The 14120-nt window shown below is 33.3% G+C and overlaps 1 protein-coding gene across 1 annotated transcript; it reads left to right on the forward strand.

Annotated features, from left to right (window-relative positions):
- Window positions 1-8025: 8025 nt before the first annotated feature.
- Window positions 8026-13606, forward strand: LOC135846088 (uncharacterized). Its single transcript, XM_065365092.1, has 2 exons — window positions 8026-8291; window positions 10472-13606. Exon 2 carries the CDS (start codon window positions 10517-10519, stop codon window positions 12500-12502), a length of 1986 nt encoding a protein of 661 aa, XP_065221164.1. The 5' UTR covers window positions 8026-8291; window positions 10472-10516; the 3' UTR covers window positions 12503-13606.
- The last annotated feature ends 514 nt before the right edge of the window (window positions 13607-14120 follow it).

Raw genomic sequence — 14120 nt, forward strand, 5'->3', positions numbered from 1 at the left:
CATTGTAAGTAACTAATTTTCATACTTGCGTATTGTAAGTAACTATTTTTTTTTTTTTTAATTTTAACAATAATAATTATGCCATTCGTGTCTCCTCCACTTTTACCTATAGGGCCACTGGTTTGTGCTGCCCTCTCATACCTAACCCTCAACACCACAACACCTCCCCTCACCATAAGCTTGTCTCAAAATCAACATTTTCTCCTTTTTCCGCTTGAATGATTCAACCTGTTCATAAGATTGTTTGAAAGTATGAATTCGAAATAATTTTTACTGCAGAATTCATATTTTGAATCAATTTTGGTGTCCAGACCCCAGTGGAATGGTACTTGGCTGGAATTTGGCGGAAATTGGATGGAAGTCGAGTGTGGTATCGAAATTTTGGTATTTTGGCATGGAAATTACGATTTCGATGTCAATTTAGTTGTCCAGTCCTCAGGAACTCCAATTTCAAGTCCTTTATTAATTATCAAATTGGACACTGGTTCACGAAACAAGCGTAAAAAGGAGAAAATGTTGATTTTGAGATAAATGGTCAACCAACATGGACCCGATATTGTAAGTAGAACCATTTTTTTTTTTTTTTTAGTACGAGTACAAGGGTTATAATAATGTTCCTTAGGACTCCCCTTTCAAGAAAAAAGTTGCCCTGAAGAATCGACGGGGGAGTACAATAGATCCTTATGCAGACCACCCCCTCCCCCCCACTAAAATGAAAAAAATCATCTATAACATATTATACTACGCCAATTCTGACCTTGTCGATTTTTTTGTTTTGATCTTAAAACCAACATTCCTGTGAGGCCGCAGGGATTGAAAACTGAAATAAATTGATTTTTGGTTTTTGGTTTCAGTTCAGTTTTCACCTTTTGATAAATGGTTTTTGGTTTATAGTTTTTTGGTACTTTTATTTGGTTTATTGGGTTTTTGTTTCAGTTTTCAGTTTTTATTCTTTCAATCACATTATGCCGCCTAATTCTAGGTATGGTAGTATTAGTATTATTAATTAGACGTTGTATTCAATTCTACTTACGTAAAATATGTTTTGAATAATAATGATCCAATTTTATTCATCGAATTGTTTTGTGTGAATTTTATGGGAGATTCAGATTTATAGGCTCCAAAAATTTTAATTTAAAAGTGATAGGCGGTAGGTACTTGTAAGTATGTTGGAAAAGTTCGGTTTAAAATTTTGTTCAAACTTCAACCGTTTTCATTGATAATAAGATTTTGATACTTACTTAAGACTTGTGTATGGAATATTATTACATTTGTTTCGGATTATATTTTAAACGTATGGAGAAACACCCAGAGGTCCGTGGATCAGAACCATGCTCTGCTACCATGTTTCCGATTATATTTTAAACGTATGGAGAAACAATTAATTTTAATTAAACGAGCGACATGATTGTTTCATCATTACATTAAAACGTATATTTTTTGTTTATAATTTTTGGAAAGTAACATATTCTTAATTCTAGGTATTATCTGTAGGTTTGCTATAGGTGGGTTCACCACAACATTGTACTTGGGATTTTCCAGAAGTAAGTTATCATGTCTGATGATTCGGTTTGGTTTAAATATGTACTTATTTGTTTTCAGATATATTAATCGATTAAACCACGACAACACAGTGGGAAAAATGTAAGCGTCGGGGTAACAATTTTTATTAAATTTAAAATTCTACCATGGGAGCTAAACTCAAAACTGGCAGCTAATATTTTAATGGTGTGGTACTTGGGTCATGGGCTACCACTCAGACCACTTTCCATACAAATCCCCAGGGGACATTTCGTGAGGTTCCCTTTAGGCTTAAAATTAATTATTTTGGTAGGTAAGTGCATACAAATTTCTCGCTATCATAATTTTTTGTCAGATCTGTCATGTGTCACTCCTGCTGTGTGTGTAGCAATAATTCAGGATCAGGTGCAAGGTAACCTTAATTATTTTGTGAAGCATTATCTGACGTGTAAATATCATTGCCAAAATGAGGTACGTCAGTACGTGTACCTACTAGGTACTAACGTAACATTGTTAGAGGTAGTCAGTATTTCAGTATGATCATACGGATAATGATAGCTATGGCTGATTTGAAATGAATTTGCTGTTAATTGCAATAATTATCATAGGTAGCAATAATTGTGATAATCTTGTTGTGCAAGTAAGTAAGTAAGTAAGTACCTATGTAAGTAATATAATTTGAAATTTGAAATTTATTGATTTTGTAGTGTTGTAGCATATTTAACATGATCTTGAATTGCACAATGCTTAACAATACCCCTATGCCTGTAGGCGAGTGGAGTGCCAGATTACTATTACCTAAATCAATCATAGATATGGATATTAAACTGGATCGGACACTTACATTTAAAATGTACAGGAAAAAGTGAAGCAAAAAATCAACCTATCCTGAATCGCGTAGACCACGTGTTTCTCCGGGGGTGAAGGCTCTGATTGGTCAGTTGCCCGGAGGTGAAAACTCTGATTGGTCGAATTTCTCCGGAGGTGAAGAATTTTTGCTTCACGAGTTTCCGATCCTGTTTATATTTATATCTATGATATCAATAGAGGAAGAAAAAGTAATAATATACAACAAACAATATAAAAAATCCAACAGGAGGAATATTTATCACCCCCCTCCCCTCAGAACAATGAGCTGAAGTTGAAACAGGAATTAAATATCAACTAAGTATGAGGGACAATCAAAAAGTAAGTTACACATGGCTGTAGATTTTGAACGGATGGACATTTTTTTACCAAACTTGGAGGAAATGTACTTCAAACATCCGACCAGACCTGACAAAATTTATTTTGCATACGAACAAAGCACCCAAATGCAAAATAAATTTTGTCAGGTCTGGTCGGATGTTTGAAGTACATTTCCTCCAAGTTTGGTCAAAAAATGTCCATCCGTTCACAATCTACAGCCATGTGTAACTTACTTTTTGATTGCCCCTCGTATAATATTAAAGATTAAAACATAATGGAGAATTTCACAGACAGCTCACAATTAGAGCCCTGCGGCCTGCGCTGACGACAAAATTATCGGCGGTGGCTATGGTAAGCGCAGCGTTGTGGCTGGTGGTGGAGCCGATTCCAGCCCCAGTTATCGTTCATACTACGCCAAGCTGTGGTCAATTCGTCATTCATTCTTTGAATTTTTAGCTTCAAACATGTTACCATCCTACTATTTTACAAGTAAGTAATTTATTTTTATTTTTTTTTAAATTAATAGGTAGGTATACAGATACATATTTACGTAACTATGACTTTTTTTTTATTCACAGGATGAAAAGAAGGACTTCCAGGGACCACATTAACACACATTGTTAAAGTATGGTGACTAAATTTACACCAAACCATCTCGACATCGTGCGTATATAGCAATGCGGCATTTCTTTGACAATATTTTATTACCTATTCATGGTTAGCCCCGACAAGGTTTTTCCTATTGTCCGCAGCAATAGGTTTTTTAGCCCAGTCTCAACCAAGCCATCATAATTATACTCGCGATGTGTCGTATGCGGTATGTGTGGATCTACAGATCCTGTGTACCTAACTATAGTACTGCCATGTATAAAGAACAATACATTTTGGTTTTCGTTTTCGATCTTATTGGTGTTTTTATTGAGTAATTAATTATCAATGAATTGTGAAACAAATCAACGAATAATTTATCACACGTCCAATTACATAAGTACCAGACCTACTTATTAAGTTATTTCTTTCTCTTTATTTTACAAGTTAATAATTTATTTTTATTTTTTTAAATTAATAGGTAGGTATACAGATACATATTTACATAACTATGATTTTTTTTTTTATTCACAGGATGAAAAGAAGGACTTCCAGGGACCACATTAACACACGTCCAATTACATAAGTACCTATTAAGTTGAGTTATTTCTTTCTCTTTTTATCAGACGGGTTGGAAACCATTAGAATTTGAATCATTGTTCTTCCAAAATGGTTCTCAATTTTTTTAAAACTCAAATGGTTCTGGTGGTTCCTTCTACTTCTCTGTTGATGTTTTGCTGGTGACGCTATTGGTTCCATTTATGGTTCCGCAGGTCCAAAAAATGACAAAAAATTGAAGATTGAAATAAATTTCCTGTTACCTCGCTTATTTTGACGAAAAAACATGAATTATTATTCATTTTGGTAAAAAAAAAAGAAGTTATTTTTTCAAAATCATTTTATATGGTTGTTCTTTTAGGACTTCTCGTTCAAAATTTTGAAATGGTTCTGGTTCCCATTTCACCTGACCTATAAATGTGGCTATGTTAATTCATTTATCAATTTCAGATTGCAAGTGGTTCCCATAATAACGAACACTTGAGTTCACCTATAGGTTAACAGCAGAGTTACGAGAGAAAAGAATACCTATCGTTGATTAAAAAAAAGTATAGGTACATTGAATTCATATGTTATTCTAAACCTAATCCTTTCACAAGGGTTTTGTAAAAATATCAGCAAAATATATGTTTCTTAGTAGGTACATAGACATACCTATCAATATGTTTAATTACACACAGTTCCATCTAAAATAAACTGTTCAACAAAATGATATTTTACATCAATATGCTTACACCTTTTACTACTAGCATGTTTACTCATGTAGATAAAAGATACTAAATAGCACCCATATTATCTTCAAACAAAACGATCTGTATATCTAGCTCTATTCCCCTCTCTGTCATCAATTTTTTTAGATACTTGGATAAATCACTCATAGCCATTGCCATAGCCACATATACTCCGCTTCAGTTGCTGATATAAGGTGACTAAGGCCTGTTTCCTAGTACTAAACCCATAAAACAGGCCAGCTTTGTTAAAAACTCTCATACAGTAACCTGAAGGCTGAAGTTGATTTACAATCTGATACATAAGTGGAAAGAGCTATAGAGAGATGAATGAAATGGCGTTGAGTAAGGAAAAATAAGGGCTTTGAAAAACGACTTTGAAAATTACAGGCCCATACACAGGATGTCCACAAATTGAAAAACCGGTTTCGTCAAGAAATTCAAACTAGTTTTTACTGTTGCAATGTATTCTACACACTAAGGCGACAAAAATGTGATATAAATTTTTTGAAACTGGTTCATTAATTGGCAACTAGTTGACAAAAAATACCCAAAAATTGTAGATAAGAGAAAAAAGCTTGAAACAAAAGTTGTAGAGCAGAGCGTGAAAAATTACACAATTCTGTCTAATCACATTTTGAAACCGGTTCATTGGTTCGTATTTAGCAACCAGTTTTTGACAATCACCTAAAAGTTGGGGATAGAGAAAAAAACTTGAAACAAAAGTTGTTGTAGAGTGTGAAAAATTGAACCATTTTCGCTAATCGGATTCTGAAACCGGTTCATTAATTAGCAACCAGAAATCAAAAATTACCTAAAAATTGGGGATAGAGAAAATCGTTTGAAACAAAAGTTGTAGAGTGTGAAAATTAACACGATTTTTTGTGATCAAATTTTGAAACCGGTTCATTGGTTCGCATTTAGCAACCATGTTTTTGACAGTCACCTAAAAATTGTAAATAGAGAAAAAAGTTTGAAACATACCTATTAGTAGTAGAGTGTGAAAAATTGAATCATTTTTGCTGATCAGATTTTTAAACCGGCTCATTAAATCGCAGCAAGCCATCAAAAGTTACCCGGTTGCAAGTTAATTAGCCATTTTCAAAATCCAATCAGAAAAAATGGTTTAATTTTTCACGCTCTACAACTTTTGTTGTAAGCTTTTTTCTCTATCTTCAATTTGTAGGTGATTGACTGATTGTCAAAAACTGGCTGATAAATGCAATCATTGAAACAGCTTCAAAATTTAATTTGATTGGACAGAATTGTGTTATTGTGTAATATTCCATGCCCCACAACTTTTGTGTCAAGCTTTTTTCTCTATCCCCAATTTGACACCCAATGTTCTATAACACTTCCGTGTGTTCAAGTTCCTAATCTCAACACAGAAGTAAAATGTTTTTTCAGTGGTCACTTTGGTGTTAAAGTGACCACTATCCTACTCATGTGTAAAAATACTGAATTTTTAAGTGAAAAATGATTTAATTTTTCAGGATGAAGAAGTGTTCTAAATCAATGCGAACTCCCTCCCATAACTTTACAATTCATACCTGTATTCACGAGGGTAAACAATACCTAAACATCAACGGAAGAGTGAATTGATATCAGAGGACTGAGATTATGAACTTTCATTAAGAGTTCACGAATTCGTGAACTCAATTATTTTTTTGTTGACTTTGCATCAGGGCTTAAAACTATTTGGATTTTATTGTTTGTTGTGGTACCTAGATGGTTTTTAAAAGACTCAAAAATATTGGTTTTTGGTTATGATTTCTGAATTGGTTTTGCAATCACAAAGCCATAACGATTCCATTTGGTTTTAACTTTTAGGTAAGGTTTAAGTTTCAAAGTTTTTCTGGTTCTGGTTTTGAAATGGTTTCAATTTTTTTAAAAATATGGTGTGGATGTGATTTTGGTTTTGAAATTGTATTTTTTTTTGTGTGTGTGGTAGGTAGTGATGTTTTTTCATATCAAAAACCATTTTAAATTTTCAAATGGTTTTGATAGTTATTTGGAATTTTCAAATGGCTTTGATTTTATTTAAAACTTATTTTAAAAATTTACTAAAACACATTAAGGTAGGAGTACCTGTATAAATGGGACTATTTACTGAAAGTCTGATTTGAGACAAAAAAAAAACAGAAAATTTCCATCACTGGTCTGGAAAAATTGAAAAAAATCACAGAATTATTTCATGAATTGGTTATAAATTCATTGAAATGGTTCTTGTGGTTGTGGTTTTCTCCAAAAACACTCTTTTTGGTGGTTTTGGTTTTTTCAATTCATTTTTTTTTCAAAATGGTTGTTTTTAAATGAATTGGTTTTTATTTTTTTCAACACGATGGTTTTTGTTTGTTGTTGTTTTTGAAATTTACAAAAAGGAGTTGAAATGGTTTTGGTGGTGGTTAAAACGAATTGAAAAACAATGGTTATTGTGATTTTATTTGGTTTTGGTGGTTTTAAGCCCTGCTTTTGCGTTCAAACTTTATGTTTCATTAACGCTCGCTACCATATTACATATCATTGGTTAAGTTGCTGTGACAACAATGTTTTAATTGGTTCAAACTACTTAATAATAGAAAATTAATGATAGACATTGGTAAGTAGTTTTTTTTTTCAGGTGAAACCAATTAACTAAAATTTGGAAATACAAAGGTAAGAATAATTACCTACTCTTAAGTTATTCAATTTTTTTGACAAATTAATATTGAGAATGTTTCAAAATTTCAAAAACCTACTCATTCCAAGGTGGCTACTAAATAGAAAAATCTTAAAATTATGACCTATTGATAACCAGACAATTTTTTCTTTTGGACGATGACGACGTAGGCTTGAATTTGAAATTCAACTTTGATAAGTGCATTCATAGAATTTTCCATGTTGATCACTGAGAAAGAAAATAATGAAAAAGTTCTATCATTTTATGGTTTTTCAAATCTTTACAGTTGATGACATTATTATTAGTAGGTACCGAAATTCTATCAATTTTTTATAATAGGTATTCAAGTTATTCCTATGATGATTGAATTCACGAGTTTTGTAATTCTTCGTGTGATTTTTGTCATCATTCAATTTCATTTCAATACTTGATCTATTTTTTGTAATTTTGCAGATTTTCTTTATCTCAGCATTTTAGCAATATTTTGCTAAATTTTTTACAACATAAATTTCCAGCCGATTTATAGAGCTTTTATAGCATTTCTACAACTTTGGAAGCAATTTTTTCAAAGTTTTGTTTGATTAGACGTAAGATTACTGTATTTAAAATGATGGTAAACTTCATTTAACTGACTATCACTATTGATCGCACTATATTAAGAGAAATATCAGATTGATAATCATTCACTTATCTGTACAAAAAATTTAATAACTTCCCTCATCACACAGATTAGGGTACCTACTTGGTAAGTATATCATCTCGCACTATTTTCACAATCGTCTTTGATTGAGCCAAAGCTTGCATGATATATTCATATAAATTTAGTTTGGCATCTTCGCTCCATGTTTGGACTTATTTTATTTTATTTTATTTCATTTTGTTCACCCTGTTGTTTCTTTAACTCGATAAATTGTGTTTAGTTACTTGCATGAGTAGTAGTTCCATCCTTTGAGAACATTTGGTTTAGTGCCTTGTGTATTTTACAATTTGCATTCCATTCGTGATTTGATATCAATACTTGTATAGAACTGAACTACCTACCTACTCAAGTACGTCTATGAAACATACCCACCTACCTACCTAGACCTATTAGTCCGGCATATGACAATAGGAGTAATTGCACCCCCCCCCCCCCGCCGATCCTCCGGGACAATTTTTTTCTTATAGGGGACATCCTAAGGAACATTTTAAAGAAAACTTGCCAAAAAAAAAGTTGGCCTTACTTATAAAATGGCGGCCATTTTGATTGACAGGTCAGCCGAAATCGCAGATTTTGCGTTTTAACGACTTGCACGAACTTTTTCAAACTTTACAAAGGTAGATCGAAAGATCATGCAAAAATTTATCACCTGTCAAAATTTCAAGTGGTGAAGTGTGTTTTCCGATTTTTGGTGAATTTTTGAAAATCGAATTTAGGCCAAAAATGAGGGAAAAAATCAAAATTTTACCAAATTGACCAAGACTGCTGAAATTTTGGATATACCCTATTTTCGACATGACAAATCGATTGGAAACGGTTTCAACCCGTTTTGAGCAGTTCTGGAGCCTCCAGCAGATTTTTGAAACTCGAAATTCCCACAAAATTCCATCAAATTGGAGTTGTAAAGCTAAAATTTTAATTTCAATACGCTACGAAGTACTGCAGGTGAATTTCAAGTCATTTTGGAGCCTCCAGCGACTTTTTGAAAATTCCTAAAGCCTCCAGCAGATTTTTGAAACTTTAAATTTTCACAAAATCTCATAAAATGGAGATGGAAAGTTGAAATTTGCTTTATACTCCAATTTTAACACCCTCTGAAGACGACTTCAGGTGGGTTCAAGTAATTTTAGGGCAACCAGCGACTTTTTTTGAAAATTACTGGAGCCTCCAGCAGATTTTTGAAACTTTAAGTTTTCACAAAATTTCACCAAATGGAGATGGAAAGCTGAAATTTACTCTACACTCCAATTTTAACACCCTCTGAAGACGACTTCAGGTGGGTTCAAGTCATTTTAGGGCCTCCGGTGACTTTTTTGAAAATTACTGGAGCCTTCAGTAGATTTTCGAAATTTGAAATTTCCCCAACATTAATTTATCAAATGGAGTTGGCAAGCTGGAATTTACTTCGCAGACTTCACGGTGGTTTCAAATGGTTTTGAAGCTTCCAGCTACTTTTAGGAAATTTCAATTTTCCAAAAAAACGTCATACAACCTTTCAAAAAGTTGCTGGAGGCTCCAAAACGACTTGAAATTCACCAGCAGTCAACTTCGTAGCGTATTGAAATTAGTTTGTAGAATAAATTTCAACTCTCCATCTTGGTTTGATGAAATTTTGGGGAAATTTCAAGTTTCAAAAATGAACTGGAGGCTTCAGTAATTTTCAAAAAAGTCGTTGGAGGCTCTAAAATGACTTTAAATCCACCAGAAGTCGTTTTCAGAGGGTGTTAGAATTGGAGTGTAGAGTAAATTTCAGCTTTCCATCTCCATTTGATGAGATTTTGTGAAAAATTTAAAGTTTCAAAAATCTGCTGGAGGCATCAGGAATTTTCAAAAAGTTGCTGGAGGCTTCAAAACGACTTGAAATTCACCTGCAGTACTTCGTAACGTATTGAAATTAGTTTTTAGAATAAATTTTAGCTTTACAACTCCAATTTTGATGGAATTTTGTGGGAATTTCGAGTTTCAAAAATCTGCTGGAGGCTCCAGAACTGCTCAAAACGGGTTGAAACCGTTTCCAATCGATTTGTCATGTCGAAAATAGGGTGTATCCCAAATTTCAGCTTTCTTAGTCAATTTGGTAAAATTTTGATTTTTTCCCTCATTTTTGGCCTAAATACGATTTTCAAAAATTCATCAAAAATCGAAAAACGAACTTCAGCACTTGGAATTTTGACAAGTGATGAATTTTTGCATGATCTTTCGATCTACCTTTGTAAAGTTTGAAAAAGTTCGTGCAAGTCCTATATTAAAACGCAAAATCTGCGATTTCGGCTGACCTGTCAATCAAAATGGCCGCCATTTTGTAAGTAAGGCCAACTTTTTTTTTGGCAACTTTGCTTTAAAATGTTCCTTAGGATGTCCCCTTCAAGAAAAAAGTTGTCCCGGAGGATCGGCGGGGGGGGTGCAATTACTCCTACTGTCATATGCCGGACTATATGTTACTTTATCCGCCAGCTTATTAATACATACCTACATTGTAACCTACTTTGATTCCTAATTGTTACACATTTTACCCTTATGTTTGCGTAGGTAGCTGTTCCCTGAGTGAGTTAGAGCTGCAGTCACATCAACTGAATGATTTGCAATAAAACGATGAAGATATTTACAATCCTTTCCTTATGTCTATATTTCTCATCAACTATAATGTGGGCTGAAGGTTCTGAATCAGCAACTCCTGCTCCAAGTTTACCATATGAGTCATCTAGTTTTCAACAGATGAGAACTAAGGGAATGATATATGTCGACAAAACCATGTTCATAGAAAGAATACTGGATTTAGACGAGCCACCATACATTTTACTCACCCGTCCCAGCCTATTTGGAAAATCTACATTTGTAGAGATGTTATACCACTTTTTTTCCGCACATAGACACCTTTTTAATGACACGTACATCGCCAAACGATTTCCCCAAGAATGGACGAAATATCCTGTTATCAACATGCATTTCTGTTTTGCAACATCTATCATTAGTATCGCTGGTATCGATAAGTATGAAAAGGAGCTCGAAATTAACTTATGGAACATTGGAAAAACATATGGACTCGACTATGCATCAAGTTATCGCATTGACTTCCTCATCAAAAATCTGAAAGCTAAATACGGACAACCCGTTGTCATACTGATTGACGCATACGACTCGTTGTTTAAAAGAGTTTACAGAAAACATGTTGATTTGATTGACAAGTTTAAAGCAACTGCTTGCAAATTCTACCATATGTTGAAACAGCAACGTAATAATATTAAATTGGTATTCATGACAGGAATTTCTAGACTATTCTTATCCGACTTCGAATGTGGCGTGAGCCAACAGAGTAATATCTACGACGCAACTTTCAGCAAGAACTTCTCCAGTGCTACAGGATTCACACTGGAAGAAATAGAATCAAATTTTAAGCCATACTTGCAGCGTTTGGCCGATCATTATGGAGTGAGTGTGCTGGAAATCACTGAAAATCTTATCGAGTCGTACAGTGGGTATAGATTTAGTCTGAAAGATGATAAAACAAAAGTCTTCAATCCTATTTCCGTAATCGCCTGCTTCAGAAATATGAAAATTGGCAATTTTTGGGAAGAGTCGACCTACACTGAGGATATACTCCAAATGATGAAAAATAAGTCTAAAAACACTGCAGAAGAATTATACTATTATAGTGTAGGTGTTCAAGAAGTGCGTGGGATGTACAATGACGAATTCGGGCCTGAGGTTCCATCATCATCTTTATTATATAATCACGGGTATCTGACTATCAAAAGATACAATGAAAAATCAAAAACTGTAATACTCGCATACCCGAATATTCAAATTGAAAATTCAATTTTGGAAAAACTAATGGGCAAGTCCTACGAACCAATGTGTGACCATGGGATGAATATCAGTATCCGCGAACACGATATCGAGAGTTTTATTGATTTTCTGAACAAATCCGCATTTAGGAAGTACAAGTTGCTCCAAATAGATAAAATAGACGAATCAGTCGCCACTAAGCACATCCTGGACACATTAGTAAGCAACAAATTGGGTGCAATCTATTCCACGAAGATCATAGACGGACAAGATGGCCAGACGGTGGGTGATATAGACATTCACTTACAGAATGAAGAATCTTCTGAATATCTCCCAGCAGATATGGCACTTATTATCGAAGTAAAATGTGGGCACAGTGCTGTCGCGGGTATGATACAACTGTTTACATATGCAGTGAAAAATCCTAAATCTTTTCGGCAAAAAATCAACAACGTTTTGAAAAAAGATGGTCCAACTTATTCCTATTTATTGGCGATAAACATCGGCTCAAGAGAAGGACTGCACCCGGAAATACAAGAGTGGATTGCCGTTCCATATCGAGATGGAAAAATTTTCGCTGATGAAATGGTAGCTAAACTTGATAAGGATAAAGATGTATCGGAGGAACTCGGAACTAGTTGGAAAGACGAGATACGTAGCTGGAACAACAAGGGACTTACAATGGATACAGAAATCCTAGTCTGGAGTTATCTCACCTCACACAGAAAAATTTTTTTTAACGGTAAAAAAAACAAGACTTTGATACCTACCTGATTTTTAGCAAAAAAGTGATACTTTTTGGCAACTTTTGACAAAAAAGAGAAACTTTGGTAATTTTTGAAAAATTAAAAAGGTAAAAACCCACTTTGACAAAAAGTAGACATTTTTGAGAATTATTGACAAAAAATTATGTTTTTTCAAAATTTATGTCGAAAAAGCAAGTTTTTTCCCTACTTCATAATATGGTAGGAAAAAAAACTGAAACTGCCAATTCTTGGGCAATCTATGCTTTAAAAAAAGCGATGAGACTTCGCTTTTTTTTGCCAAAAACTGCGAAACTTTATTTTAATATTTTTTAAATTTTGGTTAGCTACTTTTCATGAACTCGGCTCAGGCTTGAAATTAATTATTTTGGTAGAGAAGTACATACACAAAAATTCGCGCAAACGTAATTTTTTGTCAAATCTATAATACTTACATCACTCTCGCTGCATATGTACTAAGTAATTTTTTTTTTTTTTTTTTTGAAAAACTCGTAAAAATCATTTTCTAACTTTTATTTTGTGTTTAAATGTAGGACCACAAACACAGATTCACTTATAACAAAACTTAAGTATTAATTATTTCATTTTTTTAGAATTTTTTTATGCCTACAAACACATAATAATCTCATCCTCCTTTCTTTTCAAAATTAATCCATCATCAATCAATTTCAGCATTTTCATCATTTTGGTCTACAGTTGTAATTCTTTAAGAATTTCATTTTGTCTTCATCTTTGTCTTAATTCGAATAATACATACCTAATAAGATGTTAGTTTAATTCGAATTACTAAATTTTACAACATTATCGATTCAACTATTTAGAAGTTGAAGATAAAAACTTCGATTCGTAATTTTGATGTATTAATTTATTAAAAATTTGTCATGAAAGCTTACCCCAGAGATCGAAATATCTCTGAAATTCGTCACTTAATTTTTACTGAGAAAAAATAAACGAACATTCCGGACAATATTTTATTCGTTGTTTAAAATTAGAATTTTTTAATTAGGTACAGGATGTTTGTAAAGTTTTCCATCCGTTTCTATTCGTTTTGTTAGGATTCTAATATTTTCCTCCCCTTGTCGTATTATCGCAAGTTTTTTATTTTACAATTCTTCTTCGCCCCTCCACTTGTAGGTTCAGCACAATAATGGTTTTATGAAGCAGTAAAAAAATTTCCAAATTTTAATTTGAACAAAATGACAATTTTTAAAGAAAAATTATGGAGATAAAATCTCCAATAAAGTGAAAAACCCGGTTGAAAATGGTTTTTTACTACTAAAATAGACATAATGCGATCAATAACCATTTTAAAAAAATCAAAAATATTTTTAAAACAATTTTTTCAATTTTTTTGAAAATTTCAAAATTTTGAAGCCCAGTTGCAAAGTGCTGAGTGGAGTCTGGGACCCCAAATTTTTCCTACAGTCTTTTGAGGTCCCCCCCAACTTTTCATCATCCCCCTCAACAAATTTCCAAAAGAAAAAAGTCGAAGACGGTCCACCCTAGTTGTAGTCCATTGTTTCCTCTGCATGGAGTCATCATTCAACTTTTTTTTTCAAATCTCCCACATCAAACGTGAGAAATTTTCAAACTAAAATTGATGAAAAAAACGATCAACATGAATATTT

The sequence above is a fragment of the Planococcus citri genome, chromosome 4, assembly GCF_950023065.1.
Source record: "Planococcus citri chromosome 4, ihPlaCitr1.1, whole genome shotgun sequence".
NCBI classification, from domain to species: Eukaryota; Metazoa; Arthropoda; class Insecta; order Hemiptera; family Pseudococcidae; genus Planococcus; species Planococcus citri.